This window comes from Silene latifolia, chromosome 8 (assembly GCF_048544455.1).
Source record: "Silene latifolia isolate original U9 population chromosome 8, ASM4854445v1, whole genome shotgun sequence".
NCBI lineage: Eukaryota > Viridiplantae > Streptophyta > Magnoliopsida > Caryophyllales > Caryophyllaceae > Silene > Silene latifolia.
The window spans coordinates 9,053,291-9,073,445 of NC_133533.1; the positions used below are offsets into that span (position 1 = coordinate 9,053,291).

At 35.5% G+C, this 20,155-nt stretch overlaps 2 protein-coding genes across 3 annotated transcripts in view; one reads left to right on the forward strand and one right to left on the reverse strand.

Annotated features, from left to right (window-relative positions):
* Positions 1–1,133: 1,133 nt before the first annotated feature.
* LOC141596302 (cullin-4-like) overlaps positions 1,134–20,155 on the forward strand; it is a 56,569-nt gene continuing 37,547 nt past the window's right edge. Inside the window, exons 1-17 of one of the 2 annotated variants that reach the window (XM_074416416.1) lie at positions 1,134–1,645; positions 4,754–4,869; positions 4,967–5,313; positions 5,748–5,928; positions 6,117–6,239; positions 6,321–6,608; positions 7,574–7,699; positions 8,320–8,421; positions 8,504–8,557; positions 9,146–9,252; positions 9,341–9,401; positions 9,479–9,610; positions 10,075–10,212; positions 10,290–10,370; positions 13,637–13,717; positions 13,875–13,955; positions 14,215–14,550. In XM_074416416.1, the coding sequence (XP_074272517.1) occupies positions 1,303–1,645; positions 4,754–4,869; positions 4,967–5,313; positions 5,748–5,928; positions 6,117–6,239; positions 6,321–6,608; positions 7,574–7,699; positions 8,320–8,421; positions 8,504–8,557; positions 9,146–9,252; positions 9,341–9,401; positions 9,479–9,610; positions 10,075–10,212; positions 10,290–10,370; positions 13,637–13,717; positions 13,875–13,955; positions 14,215–14,328 (2,475 nt within the window). In that variant the 5' untranslated portion in view covers positions 1,134–1,302 and the 3' untranslated portion in view covers positions 14,329–14,550. Of the gene's footprint in view, positions 1,646–4,753; positions 4,870–4,966; positions 5,314–5,747; positions 5,929–6,116; positions 6,240–6,320; positions 6,609–7,573; positions 7,700–8,319; positions 8,422–8,503; positions 8,558–9,145; positions 9,253–9,340; positions 9,402–9,478; positions 9,611–10,074; positions 10,213–10,289; positions 11,766–13,636; positions 13,718–13,874; positions 13,956–14,214; positions 14,551–20,155 lie in introns of those variants that run through there. The other variant, XR_012522446.1, reaches the window with a different exon arrangement.
* On the reverse strand, positions 16,382–16,877 carry LOC141596304 (outer envelope membrane protein 7). Its single transcript, XM_074416418.1, has one exon. It carries the CDS (start codon positions 16,792–16,794, stop codon positions 16,609–16,611), a length of 186 nt encoding a protein of 61 aa, XP_074272519.1. The 5' UTR covers positions 16,795–16,877; the 3' UTR covers positions 16,382–16,608.

The following is a 20,155-nucleotide window of genomic DNA, read 5'->3' on the forward strand; positions in this document are numbered from 1 at the left end:
CTTTATTGACCCAATGTTGACTCGACTCAACGTGAACCGAAATCATAGTGACCCAAAATGACCAGATATTACATGGATTAAGTCATACTCCGTATTAATCAATACGGAGTACTATTTACATCAAAATAAACGGTTTGGAACACTCCATGATAAATACCTGATTTTGTTATATACTCTTAATTAGTCACATTAGTACTAATCAAAGAGTTTTGTTCATTGACTCGATCTGAAAGAGTTGAAATTCTGAATGATCTAAACCGACCCAAATCAAAATGAAATACATATGATAGAAAACTACCTAATCCCCGTTATATTTAAAGAATAAGAAAACTGAAAAATTTCCCGCCTAAATGCTTTTAGCTAGAAATTGGGTCTAACTTTATCCAGATATGTATTGGACCTAATATATGGACTTTATGTGTCAGAGTATCAACACTGCAGCTTTTATAGTTGGGCCAAATGTATTTTATTCATTATTATCTCATTAGTCCAATATATGTATCTTAAATGTCGTAAATCTTATATTTAAAACATATGTAGATTTTACTCATATTATTAAAATCAGTGTGTGCTTTTCACTTTTTTTTATTCTTTAAATTTTTTACTCCGTTTAAATTGTTACTCCGTATGTTGTAACAAAAATTACAAAAATAGTTGTATGCTTCAAATGCGTAAAAATAAGTACAAGTTTTTGTAATTAAACTAACAATCTTATTTTTTTTTTAATTATAAACTTATTTCGAGTAAAAATGTAAATTCGCTCTATTTAGATTCTTAGTATTTTTACACATTAACAATTGTAGATAATTAAAAATAAAATTCAAAGTACATTACTTTATTTTATTATTAGTTCTAGTTGTTTAATTCTCTATATATGACAAACTAAAATAGTGCATTCGTACAGGCTCTACCTAAATTGAAATTAACCCGATTCAATCCCAGACTGATTGACCCATTTACCAATTTTTTTTTGTCTAAACCATCCGGTAATTCGAATTACATTGGACCGATTAATCCGGATTTCGGGGCGTATCCAAGGATTACGGTATTTAAACCCCTCATAATCGCAGTTGTGGGGATCGATCCGCAACCCATTTACCAAAAATTTGAATAAGCGAACTCGAGATCCAATTAGCAACACCATTTTCTCAACTCATAATTCATTCATTCATTCATCCACCTTTCCTCCACATCTCCTCTTCCTCCTCCTCATTCCACACCAAAACCATGTCCTTTCACTAACTCCCCCTCCCCTCCCCTCCCCTCCCTTCCCCTTCCCTTCCCTCCCTTTCCCTTCCTTTCATGTCTCCACCCACCACCAACAAGCGCCCTCCCACCTCTCCGTCTTTTGAGCCGCCACCGATGAAGAAAACCAAGTCACACTCTCAGTCATCACACTCTCACTCACTCGACACCAAAAACGGTCTCCATCACCACTCCTCCGCCACCGCCACCGCCACCGCCACCGCCACCGTACCCGATGTCGATATCGATTCCATAAACGATGAGGAGCTTAAAAATAATAACAATAACGCTCACGCTATCGTCTCGCCGTCTTCTGATGGATTTACTGCTAATCTCACCAGGAAGAAGGCTTCCTTACCTAATCCTTCTACTAAAAAGCTTGTTATTAAGCCTTTTAAAGGTTAGTTTTGCCCTAATTTTGATTTTTAGGGTTTTTGTAAATTTGAATTGGTTCGTTTATTAGCCTGTTTTGTGTGAATTAGGGTGGTAGTTTAGGCGGATTAAGATTAGATTTGATTAGATTAGATTATGAACCTATTTTTGACATGAAAATGTTTATATGAATTGTTATAGGTTAGAATTGTTTAGTTATTAGTCTGTTTTGTGTGGATTAGGGTGGTAGTTTAGGTAGATTAAGGTTAGATTTGATTACGAGCCCAGTTTCGCCGAGAAAATGCTTATATGAATTGTTATTGGTTAGAATTGTTTAGTTATTAGTCTGTTTTGTGTGGATTTGGGTGTTAGTTTATGTGGATTTAGATTAGATTAGATTAGATTAGACTAGATTATGAGCCCAGTTTCGCCGAGAAAATGTTTATATGAATTGTTATAGGTTAGAATTGCTTAGTTATTAGTCTGTTTTGTGTGGATTAGGGTAGTAGTTTAGGTGGATTAAGATTAGATTAGATTATGAGCCCAGTTTTGCCGAGAAAATGTTTATATGAATTGTTATAGGTTAGAATTCTTTAGTTACTAGTCTGTTTTGTGTGGATTAGGGTAGTAGGTGGATTTGGATTTGATTTGATTATGAGCCTGATTTCGATGAGAAAGTGGTGATTTTATTCGATTCTTGCTGATTTGCTATGAGGAGACAAGATAAGAATGATAAGATTTGATTATGAGCCTAATTTCATCGAGAAAGTTGTGTTTTTTATTATTGCTGTGAGGAGGTAAGAAAAGAGTGGTTGTGAGAATGGAGTTGTTAAGATGGAACGGTGAAATGGTAGATTAGTAGTGTTATTATGCTGTCATGATGTTTGGTTGATTGGCCGCCATTTTTAAATTTATATGAATGTTATAGACTAGAATTGTTTCGTCATTTTTCACTAGTCTGTTTTGTGTGAACTAGGGTATTAGCTTAGTTGGATTCAGATTTGGTTAGATTAGATTAGATTATGCGCCTATTTTCGTCAGAAAGTGTGTTTGATTATTGCTGTGAGGAGGCAATAAGAGAGTGGTTGTGTGAATGGATTTGTTGAGATGGAATGGTGAAATGGTAGATGGTAGATTAATAGTGTTATTATCCTATCATGATGTTTGATTGGCCACCGTTTGTAAATTTATATGAATGTTATAGACTCGAAATGCTCTGTTATTAGCCTGTTGTGTGAATTAGGGCATTAGATTTGGTAATCAGCTTAATGAGCTTGCTTTGTAAATTGTTGGCAATCTAATTTCACCGAGAAGGTGGTGATTTGTTTTCGATTGAATTGGTATAAGGAGGCGAGAAAAGAATGGTTATGGTTATGGTTGTGGGAATGCTTTGGGAGTTTGATTATAGTTAATGATGGAGGTGTTACGGAAAGTGAAATGGTAAATTAGCAGTTTCCTATCGTGATCTTGTTCGGTTGCCTTTATTGGTTTGATGGCGAGAATTGGGGAGAAAGGAAGGGGAGAGAATTGGTGAAATTTGTTCTCCCGCCTACAAGGTGATTCAAAAATCCTTGCTGCATATGGAAAATTTGAAGGAAAACTTTTGTTCCTCCATTCCCACTCCCTTCTCTCCCGTAATTCTATCTAAAAAGTGCATTGGGAAGCTCCCCTTCTCTCCCATAATTCTATCTAAACAATGCGTTGGGGAGCAATTGAGGGAAGATAATTTGAGGAATTTTGGTTCCCCTTGTTCCGATAGCGAGAGGGTTTGGAGATCCCCCCCCCCCCCAACCAATATAAGGTGAATTAGAATTCCCCTCCCCTTCTCTCGCAATATTTTATGTTGACAACGAGTTCAGTGTTTCTGCAACATCACCAAGTTAGTATCTAATGAGATATTTGTGTATACATTTTGGAAGCAATGATCAAAGGACATAAATTTTCGAGGGGTTATTGCTTTGTGTATGATGACTTCAGGTTCCATTACAATCATTTTAAGGATGTAGTTTGACTTACAAAAATGTAGATTTTAAATATGTAAGTGTCATCTTCACCTATCATGTTGTGTGACATATGATCAAAGGACATTAGGTTAGGCTCCATTGCTTTTGTATCTGTTTTATAGATGTAAATAATATCATGTAGTAGTCAACTTCCATTATTAACTCGATAAGTTATTTGTCATAGTGACCTGTTTAATTGTTAGCAAGCTGTTGTTTGACATGATTCTCAAACCATTTACTGAGATCATTATGTTAAGTTTTTTTTTTTTTTTTTTCCTGCTACATACCATTACACCAACAGTAAAGCTTGAAAGAGGGGAGGGGTTGGGAGAGGGAATTTATTCGATCACCACACCTGATGCCAAGCATATCACCTTGACCGTACTTGACAGTTATCTTGTTTTTAATCAGCCCGAGTCGTAGCGACCGGTTGTGTATAAGCTTCTTCTTGCGGGGCCATGTCTGGTAGGTAAGTGAGTATAGGAAAGGCTGATCAATGTTGTCATTTTTGCAGCCAAAACGCTAAATTTTGTGTGGGTTTTAGCCATAGGTGTCGATTGAAATTAGACTTGTTGGGAAGTTAATTCGGACACTTTCTAGCCAACTTCTTTGTGAAGTCATGCATACAATGTCAAATCTAGTGATGGTTTAATTGGAAGGGAAACTGCAAGGGATGCTTCTAATTGAATGTTCATTCCTCAATTTCTGAATATTTTCTAGCATTGATGTCTATAAGGTGGGTATTGGAAAGATTACTACATTTTGGAAGATACAGGAAGCTTTTGCGTGGTTCTCTTGTTTTCTTGCGGTTATGGTCTTCTTGATCTTGAAGACTTGCCTCAGAAGATAATCTTCATTTTGTGCAGGCGTAGTTGTACAAGTATGATGACTAATTATAAGATGCATCCTTTACTGGTCACAAGTAGTCTAATATTGGGAATAAGTTTCTGTCTCGTTTTGTTTTTATTCCGTTGTCAACCTTGCATTAGCCAATTTCCCTGAACAATAGTAGTAGATCAAGTTAATTGATTACGTGATATTAAAGCAAGATCATTGTTTAGTTACGATGATATAATTTTGCATTTACCTATACACAGCTCTAATCACATTCTCCTATGCTCCTTATGAAACAGCTAAACCTACATTACCCCCTACTTTTGAGGAAGACACTTGGGCAAGGTTGAAGTCTGCCATAAATGCTATATTCTTAAAGCAACGTGATTCGTGTGACTTGGAGAAACTTTATCAGGTATAGTATCTGCTCCCTAATTTTGCCAGGAGGATGAGACGTTTATGGTACCGCTGTATATACCATTGATAGTTGTGTGATTCATATATCTTTTTAGGCTGTTAATGATCTTTGCCTGCACAAAATGGCGGGAAGCCTTTATCAACGGATAGAAAAGGAGTGTGAAGCACACATATCTGCAGTACTGCGCTCATTGGTTGGACAAAGCCCTGATTTGGTTGTTTTTTTGTCACTCGTTGAGAAATGTTGGCAAGACCTTTGTGACCAAATGCTTATGATTCGTGGCATTGCTTTATACCTTGATAGAACATACGTAAAACAGACCCCAAATGTGAAGTCATTATGGGACATGGGATTGCAGCTTTTCCGTAAGCATCTTTCATTGTGCCCAGAAGTTCAGCACAAAATTGTTACTGGACTCCTGAGGATGATTGAAAGGGAAAGGTGATTACCAAATTTGTTTTGTTCTGACAAGTTATCTCGGTTGGCAGTGTCCCCTGAAATAATTAAAGCCATCTAGGTTGACTGTGGTGGTACTTGCCTAAATAAATGTCTTTTAGAATACAAAAAGTTAATGCACTCTGTACTCTATTAGATAAGTTATATTGCTCAATCTCTTAGCCTTCTGTGGGTTAAATTCCAATCTGGAGAATTAGCTATGTGATATGTTAAATAGTGCTTATAGAAAGTGACCATAACAGAAAAGAAAGCTATTTACAGCCTAATTTTGCAGAGTGTTATGGGAAATTCAAACAGTGATTCCTCTATGGTTCTTATAATATAGCATTGAAAAGTATAATCTAACTTTTATGAAAGCTATGAACATTGTCCTACGGAGTATTATTTTTATGTGAACTTACTTCTAACTGTTGTTTCAGATTAGGGGAAGCTGTGGATAGGACACTTCTCAATCATCTTTTGAAGATGTTTACAGCTTTGGGGATATACCAAGAAAGCTTCGAAAAACCATTCCTTGTTTGCACCGAGGAATTTTATGCTGCTGAAGGTGTTAAATACATGCAACAATCAGATGTTCCAGATTATTTAAAGCATGTGGAGGTATGTTTCTGATGCAGTACCACATCTGCAATTCTCTCATCGTGCATCATTTCGTTGCATGATCCTTTTTCTGTAATCTCAGAATTGTTGATTCTTGATGTCTTACCATCTATAAGATTATACATGTTTGACAATCACCATCTAGAATTGTTTTATGGCGAGAGATCTAAAACTGTTGCTACTTACAGACGAGGTTGCATGAAGAACAAGAGAGATGCTCACTTTATCTAGATCCCAGTACTAGAAAACCACTCATTACAACTGCTGAAAAGCAACTTCTTGAGCGGCATATTTCTGCTATACTTGACAAGGTCCGGATCTTTTTAAGTTAACTGTATGTTTTCTTTACGTTTTAGTCAATTCACTGAATTTTATTTCGTCCTTTGGGATAGGGCTTTATGATGCTAATGGATGGGAGCCGCATAGAGGACCTCCGAAGGATGTATAATCTGTTTGTTAGGGTTAATGACCTTGAATCATTGAGGCAAGCATTAAGTTCTTACATCCGGAAGGCTGGTCAGGCCACTGTTATGGATGAAGAAAAAGATAAGGATATGGTTTCTTGCCTATTGGAGTTCAAGGTAGTTCTTGATAAAATATGGGAAGAAAGTTTCTCAAAGAATGAGTCGTTCAGCAACACAATCAAGGATTCATTTGAATACCTCATCAATCTACGTCAAGTGAGCATCTTAGTATTTGTTTCCTTGTTTACTGAAATCTCCATCTGTGCTGTGACAAAAGTTCTATGTTGTTATTAAGATGGTGCCAATGCTAATAATATTGAGAATTGGGATACTAAGCGGGTTTAGTCGTTTAGGTAGAGTTCCCGCCTCATAGACAAAAATATTATAGCATGGCTTTTTGCGCTTGCCATTCACGTAAGAAGAATTTAGTGCTTTATCCATTCCATTAGGTAGTTTACATTTGATTTTGGAACAAAGTTGTAGAAGAAAATGCAAGTGGGTTGATGGCATCTTTTGCAAATGAATTACCTTTTTCCCCTTTGTGATTAATATGTGACCACTTGCTCACATGTGTTGGCCAAGGCATAAGCATAATTGTCTTTTAAGTGAACAAAAAACTTGCTTCAGAACTCTAATAGCTCATTGAAGCATCCTGAAAAAGAAAATGCAGACTTCCTATTGCCTTGGAGGGAGTTGAGAAGGCACATTGGGAGTGCAGTATTATAATTCTTGTGCCTTCTAATAGTGCCGGTAACACTGGGAGTGCACTATTATTAATCTCATCACCTCTTCCCCCTTTTTGTGCTTTCACGGTAACAATCTATGCCGTTTCAGATGATGGTTCATGCAAGCTGACTCGAATAATTTTGGGATTAAGGCTCTATTGTTGCTGTATTGCATTGATTGGATTCATCACTTGATAGAATATTATCAAAATAATTCAATAGTTTTCTTTTCATTCAGTTTGTGAGTTGCAATTTTTGAGTATATAGTATACTGGATTATGGACTAGTGCTTCTTTATGCTCTTGATGCCTTGGCAAATAGTGGGATATATATTACATCTGTGCTAATTGCATATGCATTTGTGATATGTTGTTTGTTCTTCTTTAATGCCCATCATACTTGCATGAATTGGTATTGCTTACACACTTCAATGATGAACTATGCTCATGTGAATAGAACCGTCCCGCGGAGCTGATTGCCAAGTTTCTGGATGAGAAGCTTCGTGCCGGCAATAAGGGTACATCTGAAGAAGAATTGGAGGGCACCCTCGATAAAGTCTTGGTCTTGTTTCGATTTATCCAGGTAGTTCGCCCGTTTGGTGACAATGTGGCTTCAAAGTATATTTTCAGGGATTAAACATTCTTTCTGGTATTAGATAGACTGGTATAGTTGTTTCTCTAGCTTCTCTATAGACTAATGCTTCGGGTATTAAAGGTATCCCAAATTACGTTTATACATTGAACTGGGCATGTTTGTTATGTTTGCAGATAAATACTCCTTGATCTCTTTGCTTCATCATTGATTTAATAATATCGTGTTTTTCAATCGAACATAAATAAAAAAAATTCTCTCTCTTCCCACGTTAACCTTTTTACTTCCTTTTTAAGTCGTCCTAGTATAATTTTTTTACTTTCCGTTTTGACTGCTATTGCCCCTCTCTCCTCTTTACTTTACATGTGCGCCTACCCCTTTTTTTTAATTATTACTATGTTACTATCAATATTGCATTCGGTGTAAAACATGACCAAGAAGATCCATTTGCTTTCCAGGTAAAACACAACTGGATTACCTGCAGGCTGCATCCATGTTTTTGTTAATATTAATCTGCAAACATAGTTTTTGATCTGCAGACTTTTTTTTTATCCATTTCTAGTTATTTACATCTTGTGGCAAGTTATCCTCTAAACATGTCAATAATTTAGGGCAAGGATGTTTTTGAAGCCTTCTATAAAAAGGATCTTGCAAAGAGACTTTTATTGGGAAAAAGTGCTTCCATTGACGCTGAGAAGTCTATGATCTCTAAGGTTAGTTTGTGAAAATAATCCCTGTGTGTTGAGTTCCGGCTGTCTCCTTAATTATTAATTAATTTCTTTATACATTGTCCAGCTGAAAACTGAATGCGGTAGTCAATTTACAAATAAACTTGAAGGAATGTTCAAGGTATGTTCCTGCATCATGTGAAGCCTGTATTTTTAAGTTGCTTTTAGCTGTATAAGATTGATCTCAGGGAATTACTGCATCTTTACTTCATCTGTATATGACATCTATGTTACCCCGTCTCTCCGACACAGGTGTCATGTCTGACATGTGTCGAGAGTCGGATACGGCTATTTTGTGCGAATTTTTCAATTTTTTGGTCTAAAATGAAGTGTCGTGTCGTGTCGGTGTCGACACGATAGACGATAAGTGTCGCACACTCGACACGGCAGCTAAGTGAAGTGTCGGAGTAACATAAGTGTAAGTGTCGGAGTAACATAGGTATATGTTACATTTAACATGGTGAAGCTGTAATCATATCATCTCATACTACCTATTTCAAGGCTTTTCATTTTATAAGTGTATTATGTGATTTATGTCACTTATTGCCCTTCTCTCTCCTTTTCTGGAAGCACTTAAGCTTTTCAAACTCTGGTGGGTGCTCGAATGTTATGATGTTCAGCCTGGCGCAACTATTGGATAACCCTATGCACATTCAGTACTATGATCAAGTCCTTGATATTTTTTTCTCATCTTAATGCTGCTTTGCAGGATATTGAGTTATCAAAAGAAATAAACGAGTCCTTCAGGCTGTCTTCTCAGGCTAGGACAAAGCTTCCCTCAGGAATTGAGATGAGTGTTCACGTCTTAACCACTGGGTAAGGCATTAATTCTTATTTTTAACAAAGGATCCTTAGTGTCTCCTTGAGTGATTCAGTGTTAAGTCTTGTCTTTGGCTATTTGCAGGTATTGGCCAACATATCCCCCTATGGATGTTCGGCTTCCACACGAGTTAAATGTGTACCAGGTTAGGCACAAAATGAGCATCTTGACCTATTTAAGGCTTATGTTGTAGATGTTATCTGATTGGTTGATGATGTACAGGACATATTCAAAGAATTTTACCTTAGTAAATATAATGGCAGACGGTTAATGTGGCAAAATTCACTGGGTCACTGTGTTCTGAAAGCAGATTTCCCCAAGGGTAAAAAGGAGCTTGCAGTTTCACTCTTTCAGGTTGGTAATTTCCTTTCTGCCTTTCTAATTTGTATAGGCTCAGTAATTTATGTTTGTAAACATTAAAGAAGGCCTTACATTCATCCTGTATTTTTTTAGAAGCCAATTTTTTTTAATAGAACAACAAACGACACTTACAAATAATGTTAAAACTGAAAATAAATCTAATTTAAACCAAAGAATAGTTTTCTCTACTTGTATCCATTGAAGATATCACATCATCACAACCAGCTATCAACAACCACCATTGTCCTGAAGTTCAAAAAACAATAAATTAATAAATCTGAAAAAAGGAAGTAAAGTCCTCTTCAAGGACTGAATATTCTCACCATAAGAGTGACTTTTGTTACTTAAATTCTGAAGATTTAATGCTAAAACTAGTAAATATGTCAAACTTTGGGGCTTAACAAGTTACCATTATTTATCCTGTAATTTATTTTTTAGGGTTTTTTTTGGTATGCCAGGCTGTAGTTTTGATGCTGTTTAATGATGCTGAAGCACTAAGCTTCCAAGATATCAAGGATGCCACTGCCATTGAGGACAAAGAGCTCAGAAGAACTCTCCAGTCCCTTGCATGTGGGAAAGTCCGTGTACTTCTAAAGGTATTATTCAACAATATATCTTTGATCAAGTTTAAGCTGCACTATTCTGGCACTTGTAATTAAATTTGATTATGCAGGAGCCTAAAGGAAGAGAAGTGGAGGATTGTGACTCTTTTGTCTTCAATGAAGGATTTTCGGCACCCCTTTATCGTATAAAGGTACTTATGTTTGTTTGCCACTATATGCATATACCATTGTTCATTATTCATCCATAATAATTGGAGCCTTCACTATATTCACTGTTTATTCATCACTAAACAACTTTTCATGACAAAAGTTAACCATTAAAATACCCCAAGTTATGATACGTACTTTTTAAGTAATTTTAGAATTAGTCACTGAGTTTAAGGTGTATTAGATGATTTAATAAAACCAAGGGTATATGTTAGAATTCAGAAAAACATGGGAAAAAACACAAGGCTAGACTGTAGCAAATCCCAAATACCCATAAAAAAGGGAATTTAAAGGCAATTGCCCGTTTTTAGAAATCTTTTGAGTCTGATGTAACTTAACTACCAGCTTTGCTTTGGTATGTGGGAAGGAATAACAATACCTCAGCAATGAATTTAATCGCAGCTACTTCTATTCCCTTTTCTGTTTGAAGTATGATTAATTTCATGTAGATCGGAAATAGTTGAATGCATTAACCTGATTGTCTTAGCTTCAAGCCTTCAATACATGAACTAAAGAGGTCGAGATTTGATGTCTTGTATAGATGTATACTTCTTCTGTTCCTGAAAGATTCCCTTGTTTACCCTTTTTGATCATCTGCATATGACTGACTATCTTATCAAGCTACTGACAAGCAGCTTTTTGGATTTGTATGTGAGAGACCTTAATTTCTTTGTAATGTTGCTAGGGCCAATTGTCACACCCCTACCTTTTCAATCTTTTAGTTTTTTGCAAGCTAATTTTTGTGCAAAACACCATTTAACTTAACCACTACCTTATTAGCTTTCCAACCACAAAGTCGGCTTCTGGCCATTGATCCTGACCTTCCGGTTTAATTGACTCTGCAACTAACTTAGTAGGATGTTCAATCAAATTTCTTGATTAATTTGTTTTTCCTAAATTGATTGTGTGACACTTCTGTTTAACTCTCTAGCCTAGTTTCTGGTTATTCTTTACTCTCTTTTCCGTCCTCTGCCCTTTGTGCTATTGTAGCCCCCAAAGGTCTTTGTGCTTGTAGGAAAAATGGAAGAGACTCTATGGCTCTGATTAGATATTGTATGACTGTAATTTTTCCTTGACTAGAAACATATATTCGGAAAAAGTTCATGTGTTCTAGGGAGAGAGCAATGTTAAGAGAGGAAGTACCTTTGGGTATTTATGGGGGTTATTTGGTGACGATTGCAAGGAAAGGGAAATATGAAGGGGCATTTTTTGCTGGAACATGTAATAAATCTGCTGGAAGTTGGGTCAATGAATGGAGAATTGATTTTTAGATTTTGGCTGTGTTCGACAAAGAAAAGGTAATATACCATAGTTTTCTGCATAAAAAATCTGAAATATAATGTTTGGTAGTGTGAAAAAATCTGCACCAGCTCCAACGAGTAAATAATTTGGGGATGGTGAAAAGACCTGCTCCAACAAGTGCCGGAGAAGAAAACTCGGGAAATGCTTGGAATAAAAGGATATGGATATTCGAAACCATGTTGGACTTGACTGAACTAGGATAATGGAGAAGCACATCCCCATTATTTGTTTTGTGCATGAATCGATTTATACGTCGTCGCCAAGAAAGTTGGTTATCATGATCGACATGAAATCATATTTTCCTCTCCTTTTTCAAACAAATTGTCCCAGTTCATGGGGCTTAGTACCTCCAGGATCATAAACAAATGGTCCAAATCAGAGGTGTGTTCTTGCCCTCCGACCTTCTGAAACTTCTACAAGTGAGGTTGTCTAGTGGCTCGGGTCCTGTTCCATGTCCTTTCGTCCTAGTTCACGTCCTGCACCAGGCAAATACTGTTTGTCTTCCCTTGCCTTGGACTGCATCTCGAAAACACTGAGGCTGTGTTTTTGAGATGTACTTTGATGTTCTCAATTATTGTTATTGTATATTATATATACGGTACCGTAGGCACCATTAAAAATAACTTGATGCTGCCACATCCACGGAATACCAAGTACATCACATCGCATGAAATCCTCCAACGGACCATCAAATAAGATAGCATTATTGCTTGCCGCTTAACCGTCCAGCCCATTCTGATTTCAATAACACAAGGACGAGGGTGGTCGAAGGTGATTATCCCCAAACACTCCACAAGATAGGAGGATGCATTACTGAATGCCACTTGCCGAATAATCACTATGTTTGCCTATCTACCTTTGCAAACTTTGCACTTGGAACAGCATTCGGAATTGAACTCCATCCACAGGATTGTCGGTGATTTAGGGAAATCAAGAGCCGAATCCAGGTGATACATGAGTGTGGATAAAATAAATCAATTTTCGGGTTCTGTTTTAGCAGCATTGTAGGACCATAATGGTATCTTGGTTCATCCTTGGTTTACTGATTGCGCATTGGTAATCAAGGATTAAACTCGACCAAGATAGTTTGAGTGTTGATTGTAGCTCAAATAATTACAGTCAGTTGTTTATTCACATCTTTCCTTTCATTTGATTTTGTTCATAGAGATTTTGAACATAAATTACAAAAAAAAAGGCGTCTAGAGTTTGTAATATTATCGATGAATTACTATTCATGCCATTGACCCAAAATTTAGCCACAACTCCAAAAACCGCTTTGACTTCAAAAACCGCTTTGTGCTTAGGATACGTTCCTACTAGAACTTGACCGACGGTCACCTGATATCAACTATACTCAACTGTTTCATCTCTTCATTTTACACCTTTTCTAATGAATGGGAATTAAATTATCTGGACAGAAGAAAACACAGAATTGAAGGATTTGTTTCCTACACCTTTGTATGGCATTCATTGTTTGGATCATGGAAGTCCCTTTTTTTAAAATTCAATTTGTGTTAAATTCAATATTTCAGTAGGCACTCTTGCCCTTTGTTTGGATACAAAAATTGGAGGGAAAAGGAGGGGGAAGAGGAATGGAGGAGGGAGTTTTCCCTTCAAAAACTTTCTTTTGTTGAATGGAAACTAATATGTACTTTAGGAGAGATATGGAAGGTTCCGTTTTCCCTCCAAATTCCTCTATCCAAAGGAAGGGTTTAGGTTGCCCTAGCGAGTGTTTCCAAAAAAAAAAAGGTTGCCCTAGTGAGGAGGGCCAACCTAACTTCAATTTTCAGGTGCTAGGTATGAAATTACGATAAGAACTTGTAATTCAATGGTATTGCTGAAGTTTGGATTTTTTTTTTCCCCCTGTATATAGTCCTCTTTTAAATTCATTTCTTCATGAGTTTTGCATCGGCAATGCATTATGAATTGACTCTGTTTATATATGCAGGTCAATGCGATTCAGATGAAGGAGACCGTGGAAGAGAATACAAGTACCACCGAAAGGGTATTCCAAGACCGTCAATATCAGGTCTCTTTACTAATTCCATTCCTCCCCCACCCCTCTGCAAATAACTTTCCCTACTCCAAAAGTTTAGAATTAAAAGAATATAGGCTTCTGGTTTAGAGGACATGCCTGTGGAACCTCTGTTACTGATTTTCATCTTGATCATTCCTTAAAATCATAGGTTGATGCTGCTATTGTTCGGATTATGAAGACGAGGAAGGTGCTCAGCCATACCCTTCTAATAACTGAACTCTTTCAGCAGGTGAAGTTTCTTTTCTTCTGTGTGTTACTGTTCTTTTTTACGATCATTGAAATACTAGTTCGTCAGTATGAATTTAACGCACCTATAACATAGTGCTGAATGTTAACAATTGACATGCTTTTCTTTTCCAACTTGTCACTTACATTTTGTCTGTATGGTTCCATGATTAACTTGTTGGATATATTCTTAATCAAATGCTTTAATAATTTTGTGCCCGTGCCCTATTAAATTTTTTTTGTTCTTTGTGGTGCTGGAACAGCTCAAGTTTCCGATAAAACCTGCTGATTTGAAGAAGCGAATTGAGAGCCTAATTGACAGAGAATACTTGGAGAGAGACAAGAACAACCCTCAAATATACAATTACTTGGCTTAGTCCTTTTTCCGAAGTTATGCCTTGTGGATTTTGCAGGTAAAATGTCCGCTGTCTGATATTGTACAGTAACTCAAACTTCCTCGGAGTCATTTTTCCCCTTCATGTTCCAACTATTGTTTTGTTTTTCCATCAAAATTTCTCCAAAGAGGATATTTTGTAAAAGAGCAAGGTTTAATCAGGATCGAGGAGAAAATTTATATTTATGGGCATCATGGTTTTCAATTTTTGTAGAATACCCTTCCAAGTTATATTTCAAAGCCGGTTAAGTTTGTTGGACTGGATACGAGTCACTCGAGGTATAACATGACTGGCTGCACAACACAGTGTGAATCCACCCTCTTTTGGTTCATGCAATGCTCTCAGATCAGAGCATTGCTACCAGTGTCAATTAAATCACGATAATTTTACAGAAATCTACATTTCAGTAGAGTAGTTGGCTTATGGACATGATCTAACCCATTGATCAGGACTAATATTTTGAAGGGCACTCCCCGGTACATGCTGTCATTATGTTAGCTTGAAAAAAGCTTGTGAGATGTCGTTTGATTTGTAGCAGTATTTGTGTTAACAGTCACCAACGAGCATGATGAGTGCCTAAAACGGTAGGTTAGATTGTGAGGCGTTTGTTGTTGAGAGATGTAAATGGTCAATCCTTGATGACATAATATTAATTTTCTGTACGTTTGCTGCACTCTGATAAATCACTTTCGACCAATGCGCATTCAAGTGAGAGGGCGTGTTAAGGTATAAGATCATTGATTGAATTTCAACCATCACTTTAAGGTTTTGATTGAGAGGTTTTTTTCACAAATCCTCCGGTTATATTATTTAAGCATGTTGGTCGACTCTTGCACGTCCTGAAAAATCTTTTTATGAGATCATGATCCCAGAGTTGCATTACATCAAACATAAATGGTGAAGTTCTTTAGCAAGATTCACGAAAAAAAAAAAACTTTCAATTTGTTAATATGGATAAAACTATATGTTCTTTTAATCACTCATTCGAACTTTTAAGGATCGGTAAGGTCCTTATAAATTAGGGGGGCTCGCCTCCCCGGCGGTTGAGATTTTTGAATTTTTTAGTTAAATTTTTCGAAATTTTTTCAAGTAAATCCATCACCCTAAAAATTTTCGCCCCCAAGCTCAAATCATGGCTCCGGCACTGACTTTGATGGATCTTCTAATTTAAATGACGGAAAGGCAATGTTGAGATTTGGAATTAAAGAAAACAATCGCAGAGTCCTGCTGCTAGGAGTTATAGCATGTGGTCAAGTTTGTTTTTTTTTTTTTTTTTTTTTTTTTTGACAGCTGGAAAGATTGGAGGTTTACATTATAGTGGTCAAGTTAGTATATTGTTGGCTAAAGCGACTGCGCTTAGTAGGACACGCAATTCGGACAAGCACGCTCATGAGTCCTGACACTTAATGACTGGCTTTTGCGCATGAATCAGTCTATAATTCCTCTCCAAGATTGGCAAGTTATCATGTTCAATATGAAATCATGTCAATATATCTGGGGGACTAGCACTTCCGGAACCTAAACAAATAGCCTTTACAAGAACTTCCTAGGGAACAGGTAGTCACTCATGTCCTGCTCCATGTCGTTTCTTCGTGTCTTGTGCCATGACAATCAAATTGCGTCTGTCTTCCCTGCCTTGGTTCCAGACCTTCTGGACTCATGCTGTATGCAGCCACAAACTTTGTCCGCTGTGTTTTCACTGAGCCGACCAGGACTCATAATACTCGTTGGCTGCTTCATCCTTGTATCAATTTTGACTTGCTCTCCTGCACTGGTTCAGAGCTAACAGTAACGCCACAACTGCTCTGGATGCTTTTGTTCAGCGCAACACGGAATGTGTGTTTTTGAGACGCACCTTGATGTTCTTGATTGTTTTCTCTGTATATGAACCAACTGCACCATTAAAAGTAACTTGAGACTGCTGCATCCACGAACTATGACGAACTAAATTGCAGAAGATAAGATATCTGAATTCTGAATGCGAATAACTTGACAAGAATAGCGGAATTCTGAATTTCCGATAATATAACATAAATAATACAGAAGATAAGATATCTGAATTTCTGAACACAAATTCTCATTCGTCACAAACAAGAATAGCTAAATTCTGAATGCGACTAACTTGACAACATAGCTAGCACCGATAATACAAATGATCAAAAACAAGCCACCAGACAACAAAGAAAATAAGATTAGTTAAAATAGAAACAGTACAAATAACAACAGGGTAGAAAACAAATTCTTGTGTAAGACGGTTTTAATTTAAACGGGATTGAGAGGAGCACGGATCTGGTTGTTGGTATCATCGTCAGGGTCAAAATCGGGATTAAGACTTTGATCAATCGCTTCACGGCCTTTCTCGAGACACGGTTTGCAAGCCATCTCGATTGCGATCCAACCTAACGCAAGTCCCGCGATCGCGATTATCGCTGCCGTCACCGCGCCCATCTCCGATTTCGATTGCTTTTGTTGGGTTTTTTTTTTGGAGGTAAAATTTTGAGTGTTGTTATTGAGCCGACGGTCTTGTTATTTTGGAAGTCAATTTGGTGTGCATTTACTTTTGTACGTATTTGATGTCGTGCAAATATGTTCGACTAATTTGCAACACAAAATCTCATTATAGACGGTACATATTCGTCTATAACTAAAACGGACCAAATATAATATCACATTCCTAATAGGACAAGCAACAAGTGGATGGGCAAAAAATGTCACCACTTTCAAGCTATTTGACCCGTCTTTAGCTATAGACGGGGATATATCCGTCTATAGCAAGACTAGCTGAATTTGCAATGGGTTGTATGACTTTTATTAAAAAGCTTTTTTATGAGTTGCAAATTTGCAATCATAAAATGCTTAATTATTTTTTTGGTAAGATTGTTTTATAAGAGTATTTAATTTAGCTATTTTTGTAAAATTTTAAATTTTTAATTAACCAATTTTAAAAATCTTTTAATAATTATCGAGTATATTGGGTTTATGAAGAATTTGTTTGGAGGAATATGTGTCTTCTAAGGATATGATTTACATAAATTTCATGAAAGTTGTTTCACTGGAGGTTTATTATTAAGGAAAAATTGACAAGAATAATCCAACTTTTTCCTTGTCTTCCAAAAATAGTCCCACCTTTTATTAATCTCAAAATAATCCCACCTTTATACCCCATCTTCCGAAAATAAGTTGTATAAAAACTTTACTTACAATATCAAGTCATCTTATAACTTTACTCTATTTCCCTCCTCCTTGTACTAATCATCCTACCCTACAATAGACCCACCATTTTTCACACCTCCATCATCAGTTCAACACCATTAAACCTTATAGAGTATAGAGTACTGTAGTTAAAGCTGAGCAAAAATAACCGAACTGAATTTGTAAACCGAACCCGAACCAAAACCCTGTTTCAAAAACCCGATATTTTTCTTGTTCGGGTACGAGGTACCTGAGCACCTTTTTTCTGTCACGAAACCGGGTCGGTACCTGTTTAGGAAAATTAAGAACCGCGCTCAAGTTGTAACCCGATTTTAACTCGGTTCCGTAAAATTAACGCTCAACCTAATTTCTTTCTATGTGATGCGCACTTCTTCACTAACACTCTGCCTACATCTCTTCTATTAAATTATGAAATTACAACTATCCACAATCGTTGGTCTATTCTTTCACTTGCTGATTGTTCATTACTCATTAAAACCATGTGCCTGTCATTTCTTGAAAATGGTATCTTTCTTCTAATTTGTTTTAATTCTCCGTTTTTGTCTCACATAATGCTGATGAGTGCTAACTACTAAGACAAGCCTTTTAATATGTAACTAGTTTGGATGCCCGTGCGTTGCAACGGGGTAATTAACTTAGTAAAAAAAATTGGTTATAAGGTCTTAATATTTACATCTTATGTCTAATCATTTATTTAGATATGATCAGAAGTCTAAACATCTTATTTAAGAGACGCAAAAGATGTTAGGTTGATACCTAAGTTCAAAGGATGCCTCATATTTATAATCATAAGACCACTACATCTTATGTTAATTTTTCGATATGGGACAATTCTATTATTTTTATATAATCCTACATTATTTTTCAATGTGGACATATAACATACTAAGAAGCACACAATTTTATATATGTACAAATTATATGAAATCTATACGCTAATGATATCATTTTTACCACGAATCAAATTATGTTATTTTCATAATTTTCTTAATGATATTGTTTTGCCAAATGAAATGTAAATTTTTATATAAAAATTTGAAACATCACTTGAATATAATATAAGAAATAAATATTATAATAATTAAAAGATTCTCCACTTTATTTTTTACCTCAAAAAATATTATTTATGATACTTTCCTAAATTAATTTTTATGATCACCCCACCTTATGATAATTTTCTCATGTGGGACAATTCAACTATTTATATGTAGTATATTTACAACACCTACATTATTTTTCAATGTGGGACAAATAACACACGAAAAAGTATACCATCTTTTTTGCACCTATTTCGATATCCAGCCCGATTTAATAATGAGAAAATATTATACTATCTATTTATATTCGTACGTTCTTTCCATTTTTTGTTATAATTAAAATATGTACAAATGATATGATTTAAATTACATTTTTTTTCCTAACACGACTTTTAAGATGTAATTGAGGGAGCAATAAAATGTATAAACAAATGCAAATTATTTTCTTTTTCTGGTGCGATTTTGATTAATGGTTAAAAATTATGATGTGTTTTAGTTACTCAAATATAATGAGGCATAATAATTACCTATATTTGAAATTTAAAAAGATTTAATTCTACTATTTATCAAACTAAAAAACCTCATTATTGATTTGTTTGTGGATTTAAGATCTTTTTATGCAACACTTGATTTTATTATAATTCATAAATTTTCTATTTTTGTGCAGAGATTATCATTATATGACACATTAATAACCAATTTATGTATATTTAGCACCCATTTTATTTTTTAATTATCATTTTCTCCTAAGTAAAGTTATTATACTATCGATTGTCTTAAAATAAACATTATAATATCAGTAATATAGTAATATATAGGGTTTTTAGATAACTTATACCCTGAATAACTCACTTTTTTAAATCTTATATCTAAGATAACTTTTTTAAAAATTTTATACATAAAATTACATTTTCTTCCAAAGTTAATACCAAATCTAAAAAAAAGCCCTTAATTGACGATCCCGTCCTTATTAATAAAACATCATCATCCTTCCTCCCACCTATTAACCCACACATGCACAATTACCACTACTAAAACCCCTCAAATTAGTAAGGGCAAATTCGTCAATTTAGGGCTTTTTAAAGATTTGTTATCAAGTTTGAAAGAAAATGTTATTTTAGGTATAAGATTTTAACGAATGTTATCTTAGATATAAGATTTGAAAAAGTGAGTTATTCGAGGTATAAGTTATCAAAAAAATCCTAATATATAATCGCTTTTTAAATATCTACGTGATTAATATTTGTATGGTATTGTTGTAACTAAGGTTTGCCGTTAATACAAACTCTTATAAGAACTTTCTAAGATAGTTTTTAAGCGATTCAAAAGATTTTGGGTTGATACCCCTAAGTTTCAAATATGACTCATATTTATAATCATATGATACCTCACCTCATGATAATCTTCTAATGTGGGACAATTTAACTATTTATATGTAGTATATTTACCACACCTACATTATTTTTCAATGTGGGGCAAACAATATACTTAGAAATAAACCATTTTTTCGCACCTAATTCGACATCTAACCCAGTTTAATACTCCGTAATAATAAGTAA